General features: G+C 34.2%; 1 protein-coding gene across 2 annotated transcripts in view; it reads right to left on the reverse strand.

Annotated features, from left to right (window-relative positions):
• Nucleotides 1-2,710: 2,710 nt before the first annotated feature.
• Nucleotides 2,711-24,520, reverse strand: part of LOC144967835 (uncharacterized) — a 40,861-nt gene continuing 19,051 nt past the window's right edge. For both annotated transcript variants that reach the window (XM_078905512.1, XM_078905511.1), the window contains exons 3-20: nt 23,997-24,155; nt 23,014-23,200; nt 21,742-21,959; nt 20,501-20,579; nt 19,425-19,535; nt 18,261-18,440; nt 17,875-17,936; nt 17,525-17,670; nt 15,716-15,768; nt 14,374-14,633; nt 13,105-13,202; nt 12,266-12,369; nt 11,570-11,755; nt 10,632-10,778; nt 9,389-9,539; nt 8,550-8,761; nt 7,930-8,011; nt 2,711-6,578 (exon numbers count right to left, since the gene is read on the reverse strand). In XM_078905512.1, the coding sequence (XP_078761638.1) occupies nt 6,448-6,578; nt 7,930-8,011; nt 8,550-8,761; nt 9,389-9,539; nt 10,632-10,778; nt 11,570-11,755; nt 12,266-12,369; nt 13,105-13,202; nt 14,374-14,633; nt 15,716-15,768; nt 17,525-17,670; nt 17,875-17,936; nt 18,261-18,440; nt 19,425-19,535; nt 20,501-20,579; nt 21,742-21,959; nt 23,014-23,200; nt 23,997-24,155 (2,566 nt within the window). In that variant the 3' untranslated portion in view covers nt 2,711-6,447. The remainder of the gene's footprint in view (nt 6,579-7,929; nt 8,012-8,549; nt 8,762-9,388; nt 9,540-10,631; nt 10,779-11,569; nt 11,756-12,265; nt 12,370-13,104; nt 13,203-14,373; nt 14,634-15,715; nt 15,769-17,524; nt 17,671-17,874; nt 17,937-18,260; nt 18,441-19,424; nt 19,536-20,500; nt 20,580-21,741; nt 21,960-23,013; nt 23,201-23,996; nt 24,156-24,520) is intronic.

Consider the following 24,520-nt stretch of genomic DNA (forward strand, 5'->3'; position numbering starts at 1 on the left):
ATACAGTGCATAACAGAGAGATGATTTACAAGGAAAAAAATATCATCTCCCAAAACTAACTATACATTTGACTGTTTCCCTCTCAGCCAGGACCAAAACAAAACCAAGTAATCTCATTCCAAGACAAAGACATAAAGCAAGTTGGAAAACAGATATAGGGGATAGAAGACACAGTAAGTACCTCCCTGCCCACTACGAGAGGTCAGGAACCCCACCCAGAAAGCCACATAGGAAGGTCAAATAATCAAGGGGGATGAAAGAGATAGCAAGCCTACGGACCAATGAAGACCAAGAGTTCAGGTCAAATGCTCCCCCCACCCCCCTGCCCAAAGGGGTATTCCACCCTCATATCATTTTTGAAAAAGAAAAAAAAATGAATGAACACATGTAACACATGAGTCAGATTTAACATTTTTAAAACATCACCACAATTACATGCAGACTTTGATCTGAAAAAAATGTGTATGAAACAGTACCAGACAAATCAGAGAGAAAAATTCATTATAAAAAAAACATCTAAAAAAAATCAGCCTGCTTCGACTGGGGATCCAACCTAAGACCTCCTGATTGTTTGTTTGTTTTGTTTTTAAGGGTTTTATGGCGCTTGCAACACATTTAGGTCATATCAGCGCCAGTAATAAGGCAGACAAAGGGAAAATGGTTCAAATATCAGTATACTTAGTTTGAGATCACCTAAAAGTCTCATCCGGACACAAGCACAGGTCCCCACTAAGAGGAACACACTCAAATGTTTACAAATCATATATAATACATAAACAAAACATAATATAGTGCATAACAGAGAGATGATTTACAAGAAAAAAAATATCATCTCCCAAAACTAACATTTGACTGTTTCCCTCCCAGCCAGGTTATCTGGCCAGTGCCAGGACAAAACCAAGTAATCTCATTCAAAGACAAAGAAAGAAAGCATGTTGGAAAACAGACATAGGGGGAAAGAGGACACAATAAGTACCGCCCTGCCCACTATGGGAGGTCAGGAATCAGACCTCCTGACCAGATCCGGTAATCAGGAGGTCTGAGGTACAATCTCCTTTGTCTGGCACTGTTTCATGCACATTTTTTCAGATCCTTGTCTTATACCAGTGCCTGCCCTTGAATTTATCACTCTTTCATGCAGACTGTTGACTACAATCAGATTTAGGTAAACCGCACACCTCAATCAAACTCAAATGAAAAGGTAAAAATAGGATAACTCAGCTATGTGGCTGATGTAAGCAGCATCTGACTCTTGAGCTGTTTACATTAAATTATAATTGCACTTTAAAAAGTAACATTATACTGCAGTAACAAAAGTGGTTTCATACATGGATAAAATCGATATACCATCATTAACTCACTCAACCCTAACACCGACTATATCCGTAGTTTACTCGGGTTATTTTTACCCCATGCCTATTTATTACATTTTTCTGAGACAAATTTAAAGGCGTAGTATCAATTGTGTTCGTGGATAGCTCACACGGTAGAGCCACGCTCTCACCTGCCAGGCGGAGTTGTCGTACCAATAAGGTCGCAGGTTCAAACCCCACCACCGCCGCGAAAAAAATAAAAATAAAAATAAAAATAAAAAAAAAATAAAAATTATTCTCTATTGTCTTCTTGCACTTTTCTACTCACTTCATATCTTGTTGTTACCAACATAAGTGCCTGCTCCACTCACTTTTCTGAATTAAAAATTCACCCCATACACCGGAGCATACTCAATGTCTCAATCGTTTCTATGTTATATGTTTGTGATGAGAATATTGGCTATTAAGCTTAACTGCTGGTCAAAATTACTTCGCGATGGTGGTGTGCGAACGAATCGGCGGTCTCAAGAAGTGGGTGAGAGAGGGATCTAGAAATGACTTGGGTTTGAAACGAATATTTTGTGTTCGTGGATAGCTCACACGGTAGAGCCACGCTCTCACCTGCCAGGCGGAGTTGTCGTACCAATAAGGTCGCAGGTTCAAACCCCACCACCGCCGCGAAAAAAAAAAAAAAAAAAAAAAAAAAAAAAAAAAAAAAAAAAAAATTTATTCTCTATTGTCTTCTGGCACTTTTCTACTCACTTCATATCTTGTTGTTACCAACATAAGTGCCTGCTCCACTCACTTTTCTGAATTAAAAATTCACCCCATACACCGGAGCATACTCAATGTCTCAATCGTTTCTATGTTATATGTTTGTGATGAGAATATTGGCTATTAAGCTTAACTGCTGGTCAAAATTACTTCGCGATGGTGGTGTGCGAACGAATCGGCGGTCTCAAGAAGTGGGTGAGAGAGGGATCTAGAAATGACTTGGGTTTGAAACGAATATTTTGTGTTCGTGGATAGCTCACACGGTAGAGCCACGCTCTCACCTGCCAGGCGGAGTTGTCGTACCAATAAGGTCGCAGGTTCAAACCCCACCACCGCCGCGAAAAAAAAAAAAAAAAAAAAAAAAAAAAAAAAAAAAAAATTTTATTCTCTATTGTCTTCTGGCACTTTTCTACTCACTTCATATCTTGTTAGTATCAATCCTAATGTGTTTTGTTTTTACATGATAATGATAATGGTAGTTGAATAAAAGTCTATGTACATGTTCATTTTAAATACATTTTTTCCAATTATGAAAAGTAGCAAAAAACTCTAGGATTGAGTGAGTTAACTTTTCAAATTATCTGTTGTTATGACATCTTTACTGACTCATCTAAATATTTATATTTTTATTTTGGTGGAGTATTATGTTTTTATTTTTTTTAGTTTTGTTGTTTTTTAAGTGTTTTACAGAGCTTTTGGCACATTTAGATCATATCAACGCCAGTAAAAAGGAAGAAGACGAGATAGTCAGAGAGTCTACATTTACAAAAAGAATAAGAGAAAAAGTAAGTTAAAGGGAAAGGTTCAAATAGGGAAGTACCAAGAGCATGCTATCAGTGCACTTAGTGTGAGACAGAGCTGCCAACCCCATCTGATGAGAATGTGTACAATGGGACCTCAAAATGGGGGAGATTTCATAAAAATGGGTACAATCCTGAAATCGACGGAAACAAACCATTGTGAAAGTAAGAGGAAAGTATACTTACATAAAGTTACACCGCACAAGCTCAATTGCAGCAACAATGATGTTCCCAAGACTATAATCCAATTTTTCGGAATTCTACCTCCCAGCATGATGATCATAATTGGTCAAAAATTATATGAATATCCACTTGGTCACCAAGGTTTCTCACTCGGCTAGTAATAATATGAATTACAACTAAAGAAAACTGAAGTGACTCCGTACACTGAAAATGGGTACAATCTGGGGGGAAATGTGTAAAAGCGTACAATAACTGAAAATGCGTACAATTCCGCATTTTTTGCAGTAGGTTGGCAGCTCTGGTGAGATCAGCTAAACATCTCATCCAGACTTAGCGGAGGACCCCACTGTACTGTGAGGTATATAGTCAAATGTTTACAAAATACATTCAATACAAAAAAAAAATATAATAATAGTACACAAGACAGTAGGTACAAGGAAAAAAAAATATCATCTCCCAGAACTATAACTAAAAAGCCAGGGCCAGGACAAAACCAAGCAATCTCATTCCAAGACAAAGACAGAAATCAACCTGGAAAAGGAAAAATAGTTATAGGAGTACCAGTAACCTCCCTCTCCACAAAGGGAAGTAAAATAAACCCAAACTAATTGGAGTGTTACGGCGCTTGCATGACTTTAAAAGTCATTTAAAAAGCCCATAAATGGAAGGTAGAGTAATAGCCAAAAATAAAAGGTATAGTGAAAGACATTATCTGTGCTAACCAAGAAAATGTAAGAAAAAGGGAACTACGAACAACAAGGAATAGAAGTGAATCGAAAGAGCGATCTGCCTGTGCTGGTGTGTATGTCTAGTCTGTGAAAAATTAATATCATCCCACCTTAATATAGTCACAGGATCTTTGAAGGAGGGAATAACTGAGCACGTAACAAAATTCATTAAAAAACCTAACAATTACACACATTATGTTCTTTCAAAATATCTGATTCAGTGATAGCTCACTTAATTGGTATAACATGACATATTTCACAGCCGAAACTGGCAGAAAAAAAAATCAGAATATGGTTCAATCTCCCCCATCCCCTCTCATTTTCTCCAAATCTGTATATTATACCGATTAACTATTAATTATTCCTGGTCGAAGGTCTGTCTTATCAGATGATTTAATATCAAATGTTACCAATACTTAAATTTATTCTATTCCAATGCTGAGATTTGCAAACGATTATTCCCTTTCAAAAAACTAAAACCACATACAAGGGAGATCATTAAATCAATACATGCTTGTCTAGCGGATATCAGAAAAAATGTTTTATTTTTTTTTAACATTGGCATTTTTAAAAGCATACCTAAGCTACATTTGAATAAAACTTAAAACATTTCAACAGTGAACTTTTGCAACAGATCAACATAAATATTTTTCATTTAAAAACTGATTACGAAAATGAATGATGCTCATGATTTGTTATGAACATGTTGGGGAAGAAAAAACAAACTAAATAACTTTTTTTTCAAAGACACACACACATAAAAAATAATATAAAATAAAAACATGCCTTAAAAAAAGAATACTGTCATACACAACAAGATACCAGAACAAATATGATGCAGATTTTTTAAAATCCTTTCAAATATACAGATATTCTTATTCCATTCCATTTAATTCAACGGGTTACTCAATGAGATTCATGTTATTTCTCTTTTGTAATCAAATTCCTGTACAACAAAAACTAACATTTGTAATCTATGCAACAATAACAAAAAGTTGTAATCTATACAACAATAACAAACATTTGCAAAAATTATCTATGATGGCAAACTGTGTCCCATCAGATTTGGATTCCTATCCTCTAACACAAAATAAAACAAGAAAAAAAACAATAAAAAAGCACACACAAACTAACACACACTCACAAAAAAAGGTTTGTAAACAAATTAAATAAGAAATGGTCATAGCAAGCCCAAGAATTATCTGTAAACTTGGCAGTGAATGTAAATGAACATGACTTGAATTTCTAAATTGCATACAACTCTTCAATAGAAAAACTGAAGCTATTTCAAATCACAATTTGTCACATAACTTGTCCGCTTTTAAATGCATATTTAAATGCTTTCACAAATAGAGTGTAACATTGATGCAATTCAGGTTTCAATGAAGCCCAAATGGCAATGCTGTTACTGGGTCTGGCTTTGGTGGTAAAAGTAAGACATGATGTCAGGTTTGAGTAAAATCGCATCCCATCTCTATGGGGTTAACGGTATTCAAGATTAGGAAAGTAAAAACTGAGAGATCAGCATCGTAAATTCATTGCTGCTCAACTCTAACTGAACACAAGTGTTTTCTTAATTCAACACATTTTGACATGAAAGTAAACAGCCGCAGCAGGATTTTATTTGTGGTAACAAAGTTGATGAGCCATTCAAGACAACTCTTGGCTCTAATTTTTATTTTCAATGAAATTCCTCTTACAAACCACTTGATTGTATGTAAAGGAAATCTATTTTTTTAAAAGCTCTTAAAATAACAATACATTTTTTGCTTTTTAAATCAAGTTTTGTTTATAAATCTTAAACTTGAGAGGGAAGAAGGAATTGGGGGAAGAAGGCTTGGAGAGAAAGGTGTCCATTTCAAATGATTTTCATAAAACAACACCGTACACGTGGAAAAACAACACTGTTATGATCATTTTTTTGACTCATCATTTTTCAACTTTTATTATAGATTGACTTCTCTTCAATTTTGTGATAATACACTTATAATTCTCAGTTATAAATGAGCATAGCATTTTCAAAATTGTAATAAGCTGACACTTCATGGCAGTATCCACTCAGATACCACCATATCGCTCAATCGAGATAGTATCATGTACAACAAATGTGAAACAGATGTGTACCATACTCTGTTTGAAAATAGTGAAAACAAGTTCATAACTCCAATCTAGTATGATTGGAAAATACAAAATGTGTTTAAAAAACTAGTAATATGCTAACTCCCCACACTCTATATAATGTAAATGTTGCTGCTCGAAGCTCGAAGAAATAAATAACAATGAGAAATGTTACTGTTATTTATCACACTCTTTATAGAAATTTTATCTGCAAACTGTTGGACTTCATGTCATGTCAATTTCAATAGTAGTGGGAAGTAGTATTAACTACTGGTACAAGTTAATCCGGTATTAAACTGGCATCATCAGCTAACGAGTGATATCCAAACAGAAGCTGTATTCTCTTTCTTTCAACGCCGGGTAGGTATGGTGCTGGTAAGATCGTACCTCTAGTGAAAGAAGACAGAGATGTTGGGGCTTCTATCTTCTTGTTAGTAGGTGTGGCAAGGGTTAGGGTAGCTAGCCATTATCAAGGATGAAAATATCACTTTGTCGTCTACACTACTGAAGTCGTTATTCATCCATCCGTCATCATCGGATTTTACTCCATTTCTTGAAGCTTGGCACGTCTTGGACAGGAACGTTACAGGCATGAGCTTTCAGACGCAGGTTTCGATCTTCTGTCAGCAAAACCACCTCTCTGTAAAGACGAACAGCTGAATCTGATAATGACAGGAAAAGAAAAGAAGTTGAGTGATCTTTCATTGACAGGTTTTGAACTTCTGTCAGTAAAACAAAAAAAAAAGGTCTGATGACGAAAATTTTTTGAAAAGTTGGTAAACAGGATTTCAAAGGCAGTTTTGAAGTTTTAGTCTAAAGCCTTTTCCTCCAACTGTCCTTTTATTGAAAAGCCTGCATTTTTATCCATATGTGATGGACTGAATGGTGCAGAGAAGTAAGACTCAGAAGAATAAAAAAATCAAAGTGACTCCACGAAGATTCAAACCAACGACCTTTTGGCTTACTACAATGAGGCCAAAAAATACATGTACAAAATTTTTCTGAAATATTTGCACTGAATTGAATTTATTTGGAAAAAAAAAGGCACAAGCCTTTATATCAGTTTGTCATAGGTAAATATCAAATTTGGATTAGACATTTAAAAAGTCTACTTCTATATCATTTTTTGTTGTTTGTTTGTTGCTTTAGGTCTCTTCCAACACAATTGAGGTTATATGAGAGACCGCTGAAACAAAAAAACAAGCAATCTAACAAAAATAGTACAAATGTAAATCAAAATCATAACCTAAAGATATCATAAGCTAAATTATAAATAACCAAGAACAAACAGGCAGAAGATTTACAGAAAAAAAAATATCCCCTGTCAAAAATACAATCACAAACCAAAGAAGCAGGATAGGCTAGTAAAGAGAAGAAGAAACGACATCACTATCGGATCGTACACCCATGCGAACATCATAGGTATATGATTCAAGGGTGATGCTCCCATCCAACCACCCGCTACTTCTATATCATAAAAAAACTCTATACACAAGTGTATTAAGGTGTACTATTCACAATTTGGACACTTAACAGATTTAATCAATTTTCATGCATAAAACCATTTCGTTAACATCAAGTCAGTTATCTATGTTAATACAGCATGTTAATTAATGTGATATATTAATGCACTTCAGGATTTGTAAATGAAGTGAAATCAAAAAAAATATCTTCAAAAGTTTAAGTGTATTGAAAACATAAAATTCCAATCTCTCATCAGTTTCACGCCTAAGAAACAATGAAAGATTCCACAACGTCGAAGCAACCAATAAGCCAAGATAAAGTTATAATGAATAAATTAGAAAAGTGAGTGGAGCAGGCACTTATGTTGATAACATCCACGATCGTGGATAGCTCATACGGTAGAGTCACGCTCTCACCGGCCAGGCGGAGTTGTCGTACCAGTAAGGTCGCGGGTTCAAACCCCCATCACCTCCGCAAAAATTTTAAAATCTCTATTGTCTTCTGGCACTTTCATACTCACTTCATCTCTTGTTGAAATGAATATATTACCTTTGCTCTTTGGCATGAATTCCCTGGCTTTGTCCTTACAGTAGTGGAGACAACAGGACAGAATGATGTCGTCATTAATACCCTGGAACGAATCACAATATACAAATGTTGATCACAATGAAAACTATGGGTCTATAACAGAAAAATTTGCACCAAAACTTCAAATCAGATCATAATACCAAAAAAAAAAATAAAATAAAAATAGGTCAAAAGAAAATAAATCTATCTCTCTCTCTCTCTCTCCAACCCCTCCCCTCTCTGAACATGGGCAATAATCTCAAAATGGGCAATAATCTCAAATCTATTTAAGCTTGAGATAACAGATCATTATAAATTCACATTTGTCGTCAAATAATCTTTCATTTATGCAAAAAATTCCCAAAAATTCAAAGTTCCCCAGTTTCCTTATTTTTAGATATAAATGTAAGACAAAGAGAAATTTTGAAATATTTTACAGCTGATGAATAAAATTGACAGCTACTTCGTGTTATAAATGCATAAGGCGTCTTGTACAACTTTAGAACTGTAAAAGCTACACAAGACAGGAATTGCAACATTAAAAAAAAGCTTTATAGTAAAAGATAATGATAACAATACCTATAAAGAGATAGAACTCTCACCTCTACTGATCCCTCTTCACTCCTGAAGGCGATTGTTTCGAGGACAGAGCCCTTGGAGGTCTGTGCCCTTAGATGAGGATGTTTCCTATCAAACTCTTCCTCCAGGAATTCAATGGTGGACTCTGCCTGCCTTTTCACCATCTGGGCATGTTCTGCACTGGAGTATTGATCGTCTTTGCTGCCACGAGCCAAACCATCCAACTCATTGATGACTGGATGAAAATTGATTAAAAGAATATTGAGAAAAAAAATTATTAAGGTTGCTCATTATAAATGGATTCAACTTTATTCTTACTTGACTTCCTATTATGCAGTTTTCACCAAAACTTCCTATTTTTCAGTTTTCGCCAAAACATAAAAATGCCAACTGATAATTAAAAAGAAAAAAAAGAGCCATAAAAGATTCCAAAGCAAAAAGCATGTATACACACACACGTTTTAGTCATTACAATTATTCTTGTATTGATCCTATTACAATGAATTAATGAGAAATCAAAATGAAATTCAACAACCCTTTTTTCGTTTTAAAAAAGATAAACAATGAGAGAAATTTAATTTGCAAAAAGATTCAGTCCAAAAAACACAAAAATTAGCTCCCAAAATTTTGCATACAATTTTGTAATATTGTAGTTTTATCATCTGAAATGAATTTTACCAAACCTGTTTTTTCTATAAATTTGTATTTCCTTTACTTTTCTTTTTTTCTGAAAGTTTGTATTTCCTTTATGTTGCATTATAAAACACCATATTTCCTCAACGGTAGCCTTGTCCTCTTCATTTGCACAGAATTTCAGTCCATTTACATACAACAGAAGAAGAAAAGCTAAAATGGTCCTTACCAACTAGTGGTACAACCAAGGTGAACTTCTTGGAGTGTAGGATGGCTTTAAGGGCACGGAAGTGGTCGATGAAGCAGTTTGTGTCCGGTATCAAAAAGATGGGATGGATCTCCAGCTCTATCTTGGCATGTCGGTGACTGGCTACGATGGCCTGAAATCATGGACGTACATTAACAAAAATAGAACATTAGTCACATAACATACATCTAAGAAATCAACACTCCATTGGTTGTGGTCTTTGTGCAGGGTTGTCAATTAAATGGTAAAAATTTAATTTGATACACAAAATATTAAAAATAAAATACTAATCAACAGCCTTCAATCAAAAAAAAAAAAAAAATGAAAAGCTCAGCCTGCAACAAAAAACAACAAAATAAATAAACCCCTAAAAATGTTTTTACTTTAAAGCTTACTTTCATCACCTGGTTCATTCAGAGCCGGGAACTTATTTAGGGAGTGGGTCACATACATATCATACTTCTACCAAAAAAAAAACAAACAAACAAAAAAAACAACATAAATTAAATATAACACACATTTCAATGGGTTTAACACACCCAATGTTTCTTTTATTGGAACTACATTTCCATTTCATACAACTGTTATGCTTCTTACTACATCCATCAATACCCATTGGGATCATGCCCCTTCTTTGTCAACGAAAATATTGTAAAATCTAAAGTGACATTCCAAACCTGCAAATTTTAACTTGCTAGAATTTTTTCCACGTCCTGTAAAATATCCTTTAACTGTTTTCTGCTTTATGGTCTGTGACCTTAGCTCAATTATTATAAAGATTATGATCCGTGACTAAAACTGTAAGAAATCAACTATAGATCTTTGAGCTTAAAAAAAAACAACTTTAAGCTTTTATATAGTGCAATATCCACTAAATGTGCTCAAAGAGCTTTACAAGGGTCCCTAGCCAACAGCGACACCTAACATAAAGGACGAGACATGACACTGTTAGGCGATAATTCAATTTTTTCAGACAGAGACATTGTTCACAGCCAGGTACTTATTTTAGATCTGAGTACGATGAGAAAATATGACTCAAGAGCCTTTCCAAAGACTCAGCTTTGTACCGCTCAGAGCAGCCTTCCGATTCAAAGGTGAGTGTCATATCACTAGACCACATGGCCTTTACAAAATTCAAATTTGACAACTAAATTTATCATGTGAGGATAATAAAAACTACCATCTATTCCATTGCTATGTGCCACCTGTATTAAAATCTTCTTACCTCCATGCTTTCTTTGTTTCTTTCTTGTTCCACCCTCTTCTTACTCAATTCTGCCTTTTTCAATTTGAGTTGCTGTATGGAATCCCCTGGTTCCTCTCCAGCCACTCCTTCCTCCTCAGAATTTGGTTCAATTTCCACATCATCATACTGGTAAATAAATTAAACAAATATATAAATATTCATACACCAATTAATTAAAACTCAATGTGTTACACAACATTTTATACATTCATCCTCTACCCCCCGCCAACTCGCTATCCGGAGGTGATGTGATTGGAATAAAATTTCCATTCCTTACATCACATGTTATAATTGTAAAGTGTCTACTTTGTGTTTGCAATCTTACAATAGCAGTCTCTGCCTATAGCCAGGTACTTATTCACACCTACTTTGTGTAGGGAAATGTGTTTTTACTGCCTTACCTAAGGACACAATGCCATGGCTAGAGTTTTGCAATCATCTTCATGCTCAATAATGATCAATTTTGTAACAAGATAGTACACTGTACGGCTGATTCACCAATGTCACTAATACATATCCAATTCTATATTTTCATTTAAAAGACTGAAAGCATCACTAAAACAAAGACAATCACTCAACACAGGAGCCACTTAGTGGTCTTGTTGTCTCTCAATTGGGATTTATATATATATATATATATATATATATGACAGAAAATAGGTGAAGTGATAAGTTTCAAAACTGGACTAAAGCGCATCGTCAGACGTTCATAATTCTGATCATTTTTGCAGTAAATTCGATTCTCAGCACCTGGGTTATTCCCAAATAATAGATTGAGGCATAATCTTGCATAAAAGGACAAACCTTCCCCCCCCAAAAAAAAAAAAACAACGACATTTTTAAAGTTTTTTTTTGACAATTCTCATAAAGACACATTATTTCAAATAATAAACCATAAGACATCAACTAAAGCCCACCTCATCCAATGACTCGTCCATAGGATTGCCTCCCTCCCTGATCTCTTCGCCAGCCAATTGTTGAGGTGCTACAGACAAGTATTTGTTGTTGTCCACATCAAAGGACAACATGGGCGGTTCTACTCCACACAGGTATTCACCAAACAAGCTCAGCTTCTCTATGCGTAACCAGTCTTCTGACTGTTTCTGTGAAATTAAAAAAAACAAAAAACAATACAGAGAGATAGGATAAATACACCACGTGCATTAGAATAAATCTGATGAGCTAAGAAAACAGTACTCATGTACTGGAAAATTTATATGATCATCATTATCTTTATCATTAACATCGTCATTATTATTATTATTATTATTATTATTATTATCATTATTATTATTGTTACTAATATTATTATTTTTCATTATCATTATTATTATTATCATTATTTGAAAAAAATTCACAACAAAATAGTAATGTTGATTTGAATTGTTTCAGTATATTAAAGCCATACTATTCATACCATCGTAACTTCATTTTGGAAAGTAGGCCATCCCATAATTCCGCAAAACTTAGAGAGGAGTACACTTTCTCTCGCTTTTTACAAAAATGCTGTCCAAGTCACTTTGTCAAAACCTTTTTATAACTAGGAATAGTCCAATTAAGTCTTTAAAATCGACTATATGAGTATGTCAACCATCTGTTCTTCAATTCCATACCTTGTCTGTGTCTTTGTCGACATAGAAAATCTCCTGGGGAGCACTCAGCATAGGCACAAATCCAGCCAGCATTGAGTCTTCTAGTAAGACGACAGGTTCCATGTCTGATAGGATTGGATATGGATTTGGTCACATAAAATTTTTTAAAAGGCACATACAAGAAATCTTACTGCATTCATTATATGTGGCAAATTAGGTAGCAAGCACCGGTTTAAGATAATAGTCTGATAAGTTGTGTATAAAACAATGGACAGACAAAGCAAGCAGGGAGAAAAATATGAGACAAAAAATCAACCCAAAATTCATCCTGCAAAACACAAGATAAAATCATCTTGCAAAATACAAGATAAAATCATCCTGCAAAATACAAGATAAAATCAACCTGCAAAACACAAGATAAAATCATCTTGCAAAATACAAGAAAAAAATCATCCCAAAAATTAGCCTGCAAATTATAAGAAAAAATATCATCCCAAAATAAGTCAGCATGCAGGTTGATATTTTTTTTTCTTATATTTTTCTTTCTAATTTGTCTTGCTTATCACTCAAGATATACCATTTCCTCAAAATTTGAATCAGAGAGGATTTCCTTTTGATCGTTTAACAAAAGGTGAAAATCGTTTAAAAATATAACAAAGCGGAAAGAAGCTGAAGATAATGATATCCATAAAAATGGGTAATAAAAAAAAATCAGAAAATTGTTAAGAAAGCTGTCCTGTCCTGTAACAAAGCCGCTTATGTTTAGTATTATCAATGACAGGATGAGTGATAACAATATTCGACTCTAAATTTCGTGTCCATACTACACTTGACTACTTAATTCAAATGTGAATGAGTACCTGGTAGCTGTTCCCTTGTGACAGCAATCTGTCCCTTATCCAGGTTATTGAGAAGATCACAGAGACGTGCTAGATTCTGCCACACATCAATGTCAGGGCTGCAAATAAATCACAGTTGTCATACTTTTAAGGAAGTCTGGAGTTAAATGAACAAGTCATCAGACTATGAGAATTTTCAGAAAAAGGATGAAAGACCCATATAAATTAACACAAATTTCAATTCTTTTCACTTGGTTGGGAGAAATCGTTTTCATCATATTGCAAATTACAATGATGTCAGATTTGATTAATAAGTTATAACATTAAAACCTTTATCTATCTTGGAAATATATATTAAAAAAAAAATTCAGTTGTGGTGTGATTAAAACTTAGAGCAGATATACTGATAAAACAAAATCCATCAGTTTTTTTTAATTAAAAAAAAAAAATAATTAAAAAAAGCTAATCTGATGATGGAGAAAAAAATATCAATTTTGGCCAAACTTACACTTAGACCAGACCAGCAAAAGATAATTATGTACAGCTATTTCATGTGGATAGTGAAAGACCAGTGGCATTGATTAGAAATATGGGTTTCATCCTCTTTCATCGTCACAAATGTGCTCCATTCATTCATTTATGGAGACTTATCACTTGTATTATTTAAGTTATACATATTGATTAAAGTTATACATGATTAAAGTTATGCAATATACTTAATGACACGAATTAAATGAATAATTTCACTTAGAAAGTAAAATGAAAATTTCAGCTTTTGTAGCCTATATTAACTTATCACTTACAGTATTTCTAAATAAATTCGTATATCTGGCTAATCTAAAATATTCAAATAATGCATTCAATACACTTATCCATTAACATATATGTTCTGAGATAAATTCAAAAGGATCATATTTGCTTCATTCTAGGATAATATGTTTGAATACATTTTGTAGAATTAAGAGGCAGCATTTCAGCCATTGACCAACGTGATGAAGTGCTCCTATATAATTATTGTTTTTACTTGAAGATGGGGATTGAGTGCTCTTATTCACCCCCTCCCCCCCCCCCCTCCCACGCCCAAATATAAAAAAAATAAAAAAATAAAAAGTGAATTCAAATAGTTGTGAAGCCCAAGTTGTGGACAAAGAGTTAATAACGACTGTGAAAATAAAAACAAAACAAAATAAAAGTGAAAAAGTCACACACAAACGCAGATAAATATGCAAAATCTCGGTATCCATATAAATTTTCCATTTATTCAAAATTTCTAAATATAAGTCTTCTTACCCCAACTCAGGAGGGCGATTGAAAGGTTGAGGGTTCCACAGTTGGGCATGGCACATCATCCAATCCACCCATGTCTTGAGAGCTGGCAGCATTTGATGAAGGTCTTCGTCAAGGTGAAGTTTTCCAGTTCCACTTCCTCCAAGTTTCTCTTCATTGCCTCCATCAACACCGCTGCTACCACCTTTCTTCTCTCTCTCCTTCTGACTAGACAGAAGATCTGTGGCCCTTTTAGCCAGTAGTCCAAACATCTCCAACCCAATCTGAGGAATAAAAAAGGAAATGATAAGAAGCGACAAAACAAGACGATTGGCTGCCATTTGATTAAAAGGGCAGAATGTCTTATGTAAAACAGATATCAAGGTATACTAAATAAATAAGTAAATAAATATATAAATAAATAAAGTCCAATTTATTTATTTATTCATCCATTGAAAAAAAATTATTATGACCCTTTTTTTTTAAATCTCTGAAAAAACTGAAGTACAGTGTTGCAAAATGAGTAATAAAAACTTAATTTCCTTGAACTAATAAAAGAAAGAAAAGAAAAGAAAAGAAAAAATGTTAAAAGCAGGCTTACAATCGGTGTCCAGTGATAATAATGCAAACCTCTAATCCATTCGATCAAGATTCTTCATTAACTATCAATAAACAAAAATCTCACCATAACTGCAATGTGATTTGGGAGATGTGGTCAAACGGGCGAAATCTAATTTTTCATTCATATTTGAGATTCATACAAATGAGTTTGTGCCATAACATTAGTATTTACATTAGATCATTTAATATATCTTTTGCTTCTGACCATATCATTACCATCTATGAAAGCAATGCTAATAAATTGCTCAAAACTTAAAGATAATTGAGAATTAGAATTACTTCAGTCAACTATGCCCCCCCCCCCCCCCACCCCCACCAAAAAAAAAACAAAAAACAAAACAAAGAAAAACAAAAAAAAGTGCTTCCTCTCTGTGGAGCTTTTTAAAGGAATACTGTGAAATATCCACTAAACGTGCTCAAAGCGCATTAAAAAAGGGTCCCTGACTAACAGCAACATGTAACGAGCCAGGTACTCATTTTACACCTGAGTACGATGAGAGAACGTGAGTAAAGAACCAAGAACTCAACAATTCGCCTAGCAAGGCTCGAACACAGGGCCTTCAAGTCCGAAAGCGAGTATCACACCGCAAGACCACATAGCCACTTAGCTTAAAATACACATAGGGAAACTTGGGTAGGGAAATCATGGATATCATTATCCAATTCGACGTTTATTCAATATTATTATAATCAGGGGCAACTCTTTATTGCAATTCACATGAGGATAAAAAAAAAAAGAGGATACCTGCACAGCATGTTCTTGTAAAACAGATCTACAACTGGCTTCAAGGGACTCATCTGGATAAAACAAATAAAAGAAAACATGAGTAAAAAAAAAATATATATATATACAAAGTAAAAGAATAATTCTTATTAATAATGAAACTACTCCATTGGAGAGAAAAAAAATCCATATTAACCAAAACTGCAAAATTACTACCCTTATTCTTAAAAAGGTGGCTCCTGTAGCTCAGCTGGTAGAGTACTCGCTTCACATACAAAGGGACTAAGATTGATCTAGGGGGGCAATAAAACTTTTTCTCTGACCCTCCAGTTCACCCAGCAGCGATTGCATATCTGAGTCTGTTAGACCAGGTGGAAAGTACTTTGCAATAGACTTTGCATCCTATCCAAAGGATAACAAGCAAAATTGCAATTGTCCATTTTTACCCTAAAGACACTTGGATATACTCTGGCTCCATAGATCTAGTGGATTTGAAGGACTACTTATTTATCATTCTTATAAAACCAATGTTTTAACGAGCTGTGGAAAAAAAGTAGCAGCTCTTTAGAATAATATTATGGACTATTGAGATGAGTTTTCCGTGGATTCTGTAGGCAGTAACAATAATTTAACACGTTTTGAATAGGACCATGGTCTATTGCAAAACACACTCCACCAGATTTAACAGAGACAGCTGAACAGTCCTTGCTGGGTGGACAGAGGGTTAAGAAGAAAAAAATCCCAAAAATTAGACTCAACTCAGGACAGGTGACAACAGTCAACCTACTGAGATATCTAGACGATAATGTGCAATTAAACTTAATCACCAGTGGTACCAACCCTAGACCATGTAAATGTGTACAATGGAGAGCCAAAATGAGTCAGATTTTGAAAAAAATGCGTACAATTCTGCAAAAACGATAATTAGCACTAAATGGGCAGTCAGACCATACAAGCAATAATAGAATCAATATTTAAATTAATGAATAAGTTTACACTTTATAGAAGATAAATAGTATCAACTTCCAGATCCATGTATAAATCTGATGTGTCAAGAATCATATATAGTGTTTTTAAGGACACCAAAAAGAAAAAATATGAATGCTAAAAAATGTTAAATAATAGAAATTCAATAAAGCGTACAATCCTCAGCAAAATGTGTACAGTGAATGAAAATGTGTAAAAATACGTATTTTTTACGTAAGGTCGGCACCACTGAATCACATGTCCATTATGTTATTACATACAAATCCAAACAAAAAACAAAAACAAAAAAAAAAGACAAACATGTCACCACTTTTGCTCCAAAATGCGACACGGAAGATCAATATTTCGATCTTGTCCCACTCACCAATCCCAACAAAACATCTATTCATACTTAACATGTGAATAAACATAGGATTTTAAAAAATGCAATGAAACATCACTTTCAACCCAAATATTGGAAACACGATATAGAGTATTCAGACTTAGAAGAGACAAGAATATTCCAGCAAGCAAAGCCATGAAAGCATCCTTCACACAATCAGGTCAAAACAACCATCAAGGCATACCAAGATCAAACATTTTCACAATAATAAACAAGAGATTTGAAGCACCTTCTAAACCATCAGGTATTAAAGTTTGAAAAAGACCTTGCAGACCTACAGTCTCTTGCAGAGGATCAAGACTAATGGAAGGAATTCATCAATGGAATTAGAGAAGCTTCGGAGATATCCCAGTCAGTTGACAGGAGGTGAACGGCAATAAGTCAAGTAAGTCTTAGGAAGTGATGGCCTATGCTCCTGTAGGGGCAAAAGTAAGTAAGTAAGTCTTAGGAGGCATCAATACCTTTGAGAGCAGTGTTGTCTATGGAGAACATGTTGATGCCCATCAACTGTAGCAAACGTGTGGAGCTCATGACGCATGGGGAGTGCTGCAGTAGAGTCTCAAACTCCAAGAGCATCAGGCTACTGCTTTCTGCAAATCCTTCGAAGCTGGAGAACAAAAGGTAAATGAAATTCAATAATAAGGAAAAAATGATAATAACAATAATATTAACAATATAATAATAATAATAATAATAATAATGATAATAATAATAATAATGATAATAATAATAATAATAATAATAATAATAATAATAATAATAATAATAATAATAATAATAATAATATAATAATAATGATACAAATACTTACTTAATTTTTGTAAATAGTTTTCCATGTACATTGAGATATGTCAACACAAATCTTTTGTTCAGCTGTTGAAAGAAATTGAGACATAATGATTACATTGAAATTCTATTGCATTGATTTGTACAGCAAAATAAAGAGGCTTAATCTAGAGGTGGTGAGAGATAATGTAAGAGACATAGTACAAAAAGGATGATATAAAATGGACATCTAATTCAATTTGGCATGTGTTTGCATGTGTTTGTATGTCTGGAGGGGAGGGGGATGGTGGAATAAACGAAACATTTAATAGGCAGTGAGCATGACAAATTTTTTAATGTGCAGTAATCTTGTTATTTTAATGGGAAGAAAAAAGAGAAAATATTTTTCTTTCGAAAATTAATGTTACCTACTTCAACAACAGATAAAGCTGAAAGATCTTCCTCCTCCTCTTTTTCGTCCACAGTGCCCTGAGTCTGAACCCCGTCGGGACTGCACCAGATTTCAAGTCTGGCACCCATAGATTTACGCTTACGATGACGCTCCAATCGCTGGCGACGCTCATCAAGTCTTTTCTTTTCAACAATTTCAACCTGGTGACGATTGATTGTCAACATAATCAGAAATTTAAAAAAGAAATTTCCGGTTTCTGAATGTGTGCCATATTGTAGTTTGCCTTAATCCATGAATATCTAAAGTTTTTCGATCAGATAAAAAAATCATGTTTTGTCATTGCAGCACAGTTGTTCATTTTCTTATTCTTATCCACATTCAAATCATCTATTTATAATAAAATTATAATAAAAATAATTCAATCAACAACTTTTCTCTCACATACAGGAATTCCTACTACAATTAATCATTACCAAACACTCCTCTCTTTTAAAAAAAAAATATTTTTAAAGGGTTTTACAGCGCTTGCAACACAATTAGGTCCTATCAGCACCAGTAAAAAGGAAGAAAATGGGATAGTAAAAAGTTCTAGAATTACAATTAAAGCACCTAAGAAAAAGGAAGACAGAGGGGAATTAGTTCAAATAGAGAAGAGATGTAGATTCCAAGAGCATCCTATCAGTGTCCTTAGTCTGAGGTCACCTTAACATCTCATCCAAACACAAGCACAGGTCCCAACCAAGAGGAACACACTCAAATGTTTACAAATCATACATATGTACAATAAAAATAATACAGCACGTAACAGAGAGATGATTTACAAGACAAAAAATATCATCTCCCAAAACTCTTAATATACATTTGACTGTTTCCCCCCCAGCCAGGATAAAACCCAAGTAATCTCATTCCAAGTCAAAAACCAAAACAAGTTGGATAACAGATATAGGGGGTTAGAAGACACAGTAACTGCCTCCCTGCCCAGAATGGGAGGTCAAGAAGCGCACCCCACTCCTCTCTCTCTTCCATCCATGCATGAATTCATAACCCCAATTGCGATGACACCATCTTATTTACTCCCTTTCACCTCCCCCCCCCCCTTTCCCCAAACTCACAAAAAAAGAGAGAGAATGTAGACTTTGTTAAAAAATCAATAGACGTATATCATATGGCAAAGAATGACCAACCTTTCTCCTAACTTCATCAAACAGTGACATGAGGCTTTCTCTGGCTGTCATGATGGGATTGCTGGCTGCCAAACTTCTCATGTAGTAGTAGACTGCATCCAGCTTACGTTTCTGAGGAAACATAAGTTTAAATAATAAAGAATTTGTAAAGCTATGTACATTTTTCTGCGTGATATAATTACCATCATTCTCATTAATAATTAAAAAAAAAGAACAAGAAACAAACAAAAAACAAAACAAAACAAGAAAAAAGATAAAACACAAATCCTATCATTATGTCTCTAATATCAACTTCAACATGTTTCAATTCAACATACAACCTATCAGAGAAGTAACAAAGAAAATGTTTCAAGCTTGTGGAGTTGTGAATGATTTCTAGCCAAAGGTGTGCCTACAAGCTAGTAACCGTAACAGGCCTATCACAGGATACTAACAACAAACAACAATTCTTCTATACTCTGAAAAAAAAAAAGAAAAACACATTTAAAAAAATTTTGGCCAGAAAACTCGCCATTCAAATATCCATTAATTAAAAAAACTCTCAAAGTCGATCTTTGAAAGACAAGTTTTCTGATCTAAAGTTATAAAAATGTTTCTTTTCGGAGTACACCAGTAGAGTATTTTCAGATCCAAATTTTGAGGAAAATTTTAGTCTGGTTTTGAAACTTAACTCCTTCATCTAATATCTATCATATACACAAAAATACCAATCGAGAGAAAAAAAATATATAATCTATTGTATTTTCTAAAAGGTGAAAAAACCCAAATCTCCTACAAATTGCAAGATTTGTATTCAATTCCACATATATCTTTACCTTAAATGCTTCAAGAAAGATGTCTTGTAGTTCCAAACCGCTAAGTGAAACAAACATGCACATTATTTTGCCTCTAAAATTATAATAAAAGTTTGCGAGTGGTGTAGTTAAAATCTGGATATGGCCATTTGTCCAGATAGGCCATTTCAAAGACTATCAATATTCTGCTGGTCATAAAAGTCATTGTGGTTCACTGTTCCTATTATCACCAGCAGGTACATAGAAAATGAATGATTTAGAACAATGATTTATAAACATTACCGTATAAACTGCTAATATGGCTAGCTGGTTGTAGGGTCTCCCATTGCGTGGATGGAGCTTTTGTGCCTTGAGGTACCAACTGAAGAAGAAAAACAAATTGCATTTATTGAAAGTGATGATGGAGTGAACCATCTTTGACTTTAGCAGCTAAATATTAATGTTTGGTGTTATGGCATTTGCAACATATAACAATAGCTTGAGTTAGGAAAAAATTAGTAGATGCCTAAGTCATCAATCAGGCCCATAAAGCCAGTGGTTTCTGTGATATTAAATGAATAAGAATAATTGCTGGCAGCCTTATAGATAGGACCTGGTCTGCTGTAAAGTAAAGGACATTCAGCCAGATCTAACAGTCAAGCTACCCAATCCTTCAGCGGCATTAGGCCAATGGAACCGGAGTTTATCCCAGTTTCTATAGCATGAAATGGACAATAGCAATTGCTTGCTACCCTTTGGATAAGACACTCGTCTATTGTAAAGAACTTTCCGCCAGATCTTGAGAGACCCAATCACTGCTCAAAAAACAATTGAGGCCTATTTGCTGATGAATTGAGTGGTCTATTGCGCAATAGGGATCTCCAAGAAGTCAATTCATTTGTGTTTATCTTAACAACTTGACAGTGCTTGCAACTGCTTTGATTATTTAAGCACAAGGAAAACGCTGGAAGAGTCAAGAGTTTATAGATTAAGAAAGTAAGGTAAAAAAATAAAATTAAAAAAAAAGGCAAAGGGTTTACATTAAAAATGACAAGATTAAGATCACATGAACAGTCTAAAAGGAACATTCATCTGACAGTCCACTTTTGGAGATGGACCAGAACCTGGGTCTAGACAAAACCCCATTCCACGACAACAAGTCTTCACTGAAGCTCAGGTTGCATTGTTTTAACTATTCCTTTGTTGAAAACCAGTAGGTCAGAAGTAAAAGATCTGAAAAAGTGTGTATGAAACTGTGCCAGACATAGCAAGAAAGAAAAAAATACACGAAAAAAAAAAAAAAATCCCATAAAATCCTCGACAGTAGAGGAAGACTGATTTTTTTCTTCTTATATTTTTCTTTCTTGCTTTGCCTGGCACTGTTTCAGACACACATTTACAGATCTTACACCAGTGCCTGCTTTCTAATTTGTCACTAGATCAGCAGTTCCAATAAAATGAAGAAAATTGTGATTTTAGAAGAAATTCCAGTTCACAATTTAAAAAGTTTAATACTAGTTATCAAAACCAGATATTTTCCATACTTCCTGGCTTTTCCATAGTTGGCAGTGTCTGCAATTTGCTCCTTGTATCTGGCAATATCCCCAAGGAACATAATCACTCTCTGAGCACTCAACAGGGCTAGCTTCACATTTCGATTGACAACCTCAGGCACAGCGCGATTACCATCTGTATACATGTCCAAATCAAATCTGTGTGTTGTTTGCAATTTTTGCAGAAGATTTTCAAAGAAACGATGACCCTGGTGAAAAAGGGGGTAAAATGCATCAGAACAGTACAAAAAAAGGTAATGTAATGAACAAATTCATCTATTACTAATATCCATATCTTAAATTAACTGTTAAAAATGTCTCTCCATTAATCATTTAATGCTCCTGCCTGTGTGTGTTTGAGTGTGTGTATGTAGGGGTGTGAGTAGGTGTGCGTGTAAGAGAGAGTGTTTATGGGTTTTCGAAACTGTTATGAAACGTCATCTTCATTTTGATGTTTATATATTATTATTTTATTAATGTATTTTTGTCTATCTATCTATGTATTGTATTTTCAATTTCAAACATTGTAAACGGCATTTATTTTTTGGGACAATAAAGATTATATTATTATTATTATTATTAAAACTTAGTTTCCCTTCCCTTGAATATATTATTTATGCATACTGGCATTGTTTTTACCCATTTTAAGTAGTTTAAATAAATAGGAACTAATCAATAGCAACTAACATTACAAATCTAAATTCGACAAAAATTCTATTTTTTTTTTTTCAAATTGACCCAATTTGACTTGTATTTATCTTAGACATGAGTACTTATGAATAGATGTTTAAAAAAAAAAAAAGAAAAGAATAGAGTGGTTTAAATACAGAGCAAAATCCAAATTAACGTCTCCTTACAAACTATAGGAAAATCATCACATTTGTGACGATACAATGAAAATTTGTCTTATTCAGATATGTTTTGCACACAACAAAATTTGAAGAAAAATCTGTGTTATAGCTAGAAGAACTAAATTCTCTTTTGTAAAGCTAGATATTTACAGCACAAAATTAGTACAGGATATCCTTACTGCCTTTGAGTTTGAGTGCAAATAAATCAGTTTTTGTGCTGTTTAAGCATGGCATTTCGGGTAAAATCTTGAAAATGGTTGGTGAGGAGAGAGTTAAGAAATAAACAAAACCTGCTACATTCCACATCTTTGGGCTATCTAAGTGTCTGAACCTGCTACATTCCACATTTCTGGGCTATCTAAGTGTCTGAACCTGCTACATTCCACATTTTTGGGCAATCTAAGTGTCTCACCTCACTAAGAACTTCTACTAGTCTCTCCTTGCACGCTTTGTCATCAGGTTGATCTGCTACCCTTTTCCTGTGGGCTTCAATTATTTGGTAGTATACAGACTTCCACAGAGTCTGCTCCACATTGTGCTTGTTGGCAACTTCAATGTCCAGTAGAATTACTTGCTCCAGCCGGTTTTGTAACTCAAACCTTTATCAAAACCAAGACAAGCACACAATTACAATTACAATTACAATTTTTAGACAAAATTTTAAAATTTAACAGCAAATTCAACTTTCCGGTCATATCGGTGATAGGAAAAAGAGAGATAATGGACTGTCAAAAAAAAAATTGCTACAAAAGGTTCTTCAAACATTGGAATACCGATTCCCTTTTGGCAAAGCTTGGTACCTAAACAACAATTTAAAAAAGAAAAAAAAAAGAAATCTAAAAACCAAACTTAAAAAATGATACATATAAAATGTTTTAAAATAAAAAAATAAGAATAAAAGGAAAACAAATTAAAACAATAACTCACACGGTGGAAGCCAACCATATATGTCTATTATTCTATAACTAAATCCTGCTGTCTCGATTGTTTCAAATTTATACATAAACATAATACATTTGTTTTGTTTCTGTTAGAAATGATTACATCCTCAACTGAAAGTTTGTCTAAAATTCTCTGAGGCAAGAGAAGATCAAAGCTTTTACCAGTCACAATCTAAATCATGTTTAAATAATTTTCAAATCAAACAATTATTTTCCAGCATTTCTTAGCCGTACGGTCTTTGCTTCATACCCAAAAGGTATTGAGTTCAACTACCTGCCTCATTGTGTGGCCTTGAGTAAGTCACCTCCCCCTAGCTCACTTTGCAGCGCTGCACTGTGGCTGACGCATGGGTTATTCCAGTCTTCACTTGGAATAGACCCTAAAGACAAATTTCCCCTTAGGGATGAATAAATGGAATTTTATTGATTTATTTATATAAATTGTCTACTTTACCTTATCTGATTTAACATTCTCTCACTGTCTTCAGATATGGATCGTCTGGATAAAATATTACCCAACTGGATTTCAAAAGGGCCAGAGTCACGAAGGATTTGTTCTGCCATCATCTGACATTGTGCTCTAGATGTGCCATTCCCTTCACTATCTAAATCACTGAAAAAAAATGAAATAAACTGAAATTTCTCCCAACCAAGAAACATCTGAATCTGAACTTCATATTCTATCCATCATTTTCAAAATTTGCAATAAGAAATGCATTTCAACAGTCGGACAAGGCTCCATGCATTCCATAATGCTTCCCACTTTTCACCAGCAAACCAAGTGATCTCCCTCTCTTTAGTCCTTGAGAGCCATTAGGCCAATGAAGCTGGAGTCTATCCCAGTTTCTATAGCATGAAATGGACAGCAAAAATTGCTTAACACGCTAGTCTATCCAAAGTACTTTCCACCTGATCTAAAAAAAGGACATATGAAATATGAAATGGTATGGTTCCTTATGTTGGGGTCTTGTTGGGAGA

This window comes from Berghia stephanieae, chromosome 3, assembly GCF_034508935.2.
Source record: "Berghia stephanieae isolate SIO BIC M18660-M18661 chromosome 3, UCSD_Bste_1.3, whole genome shotgun sequence".
NCBI lineage: Eukaryota > Metazoa > Mollusca > Gastropoda > Nudibranchia > Aeolidiidae > Berghia > Berghia stephanieae.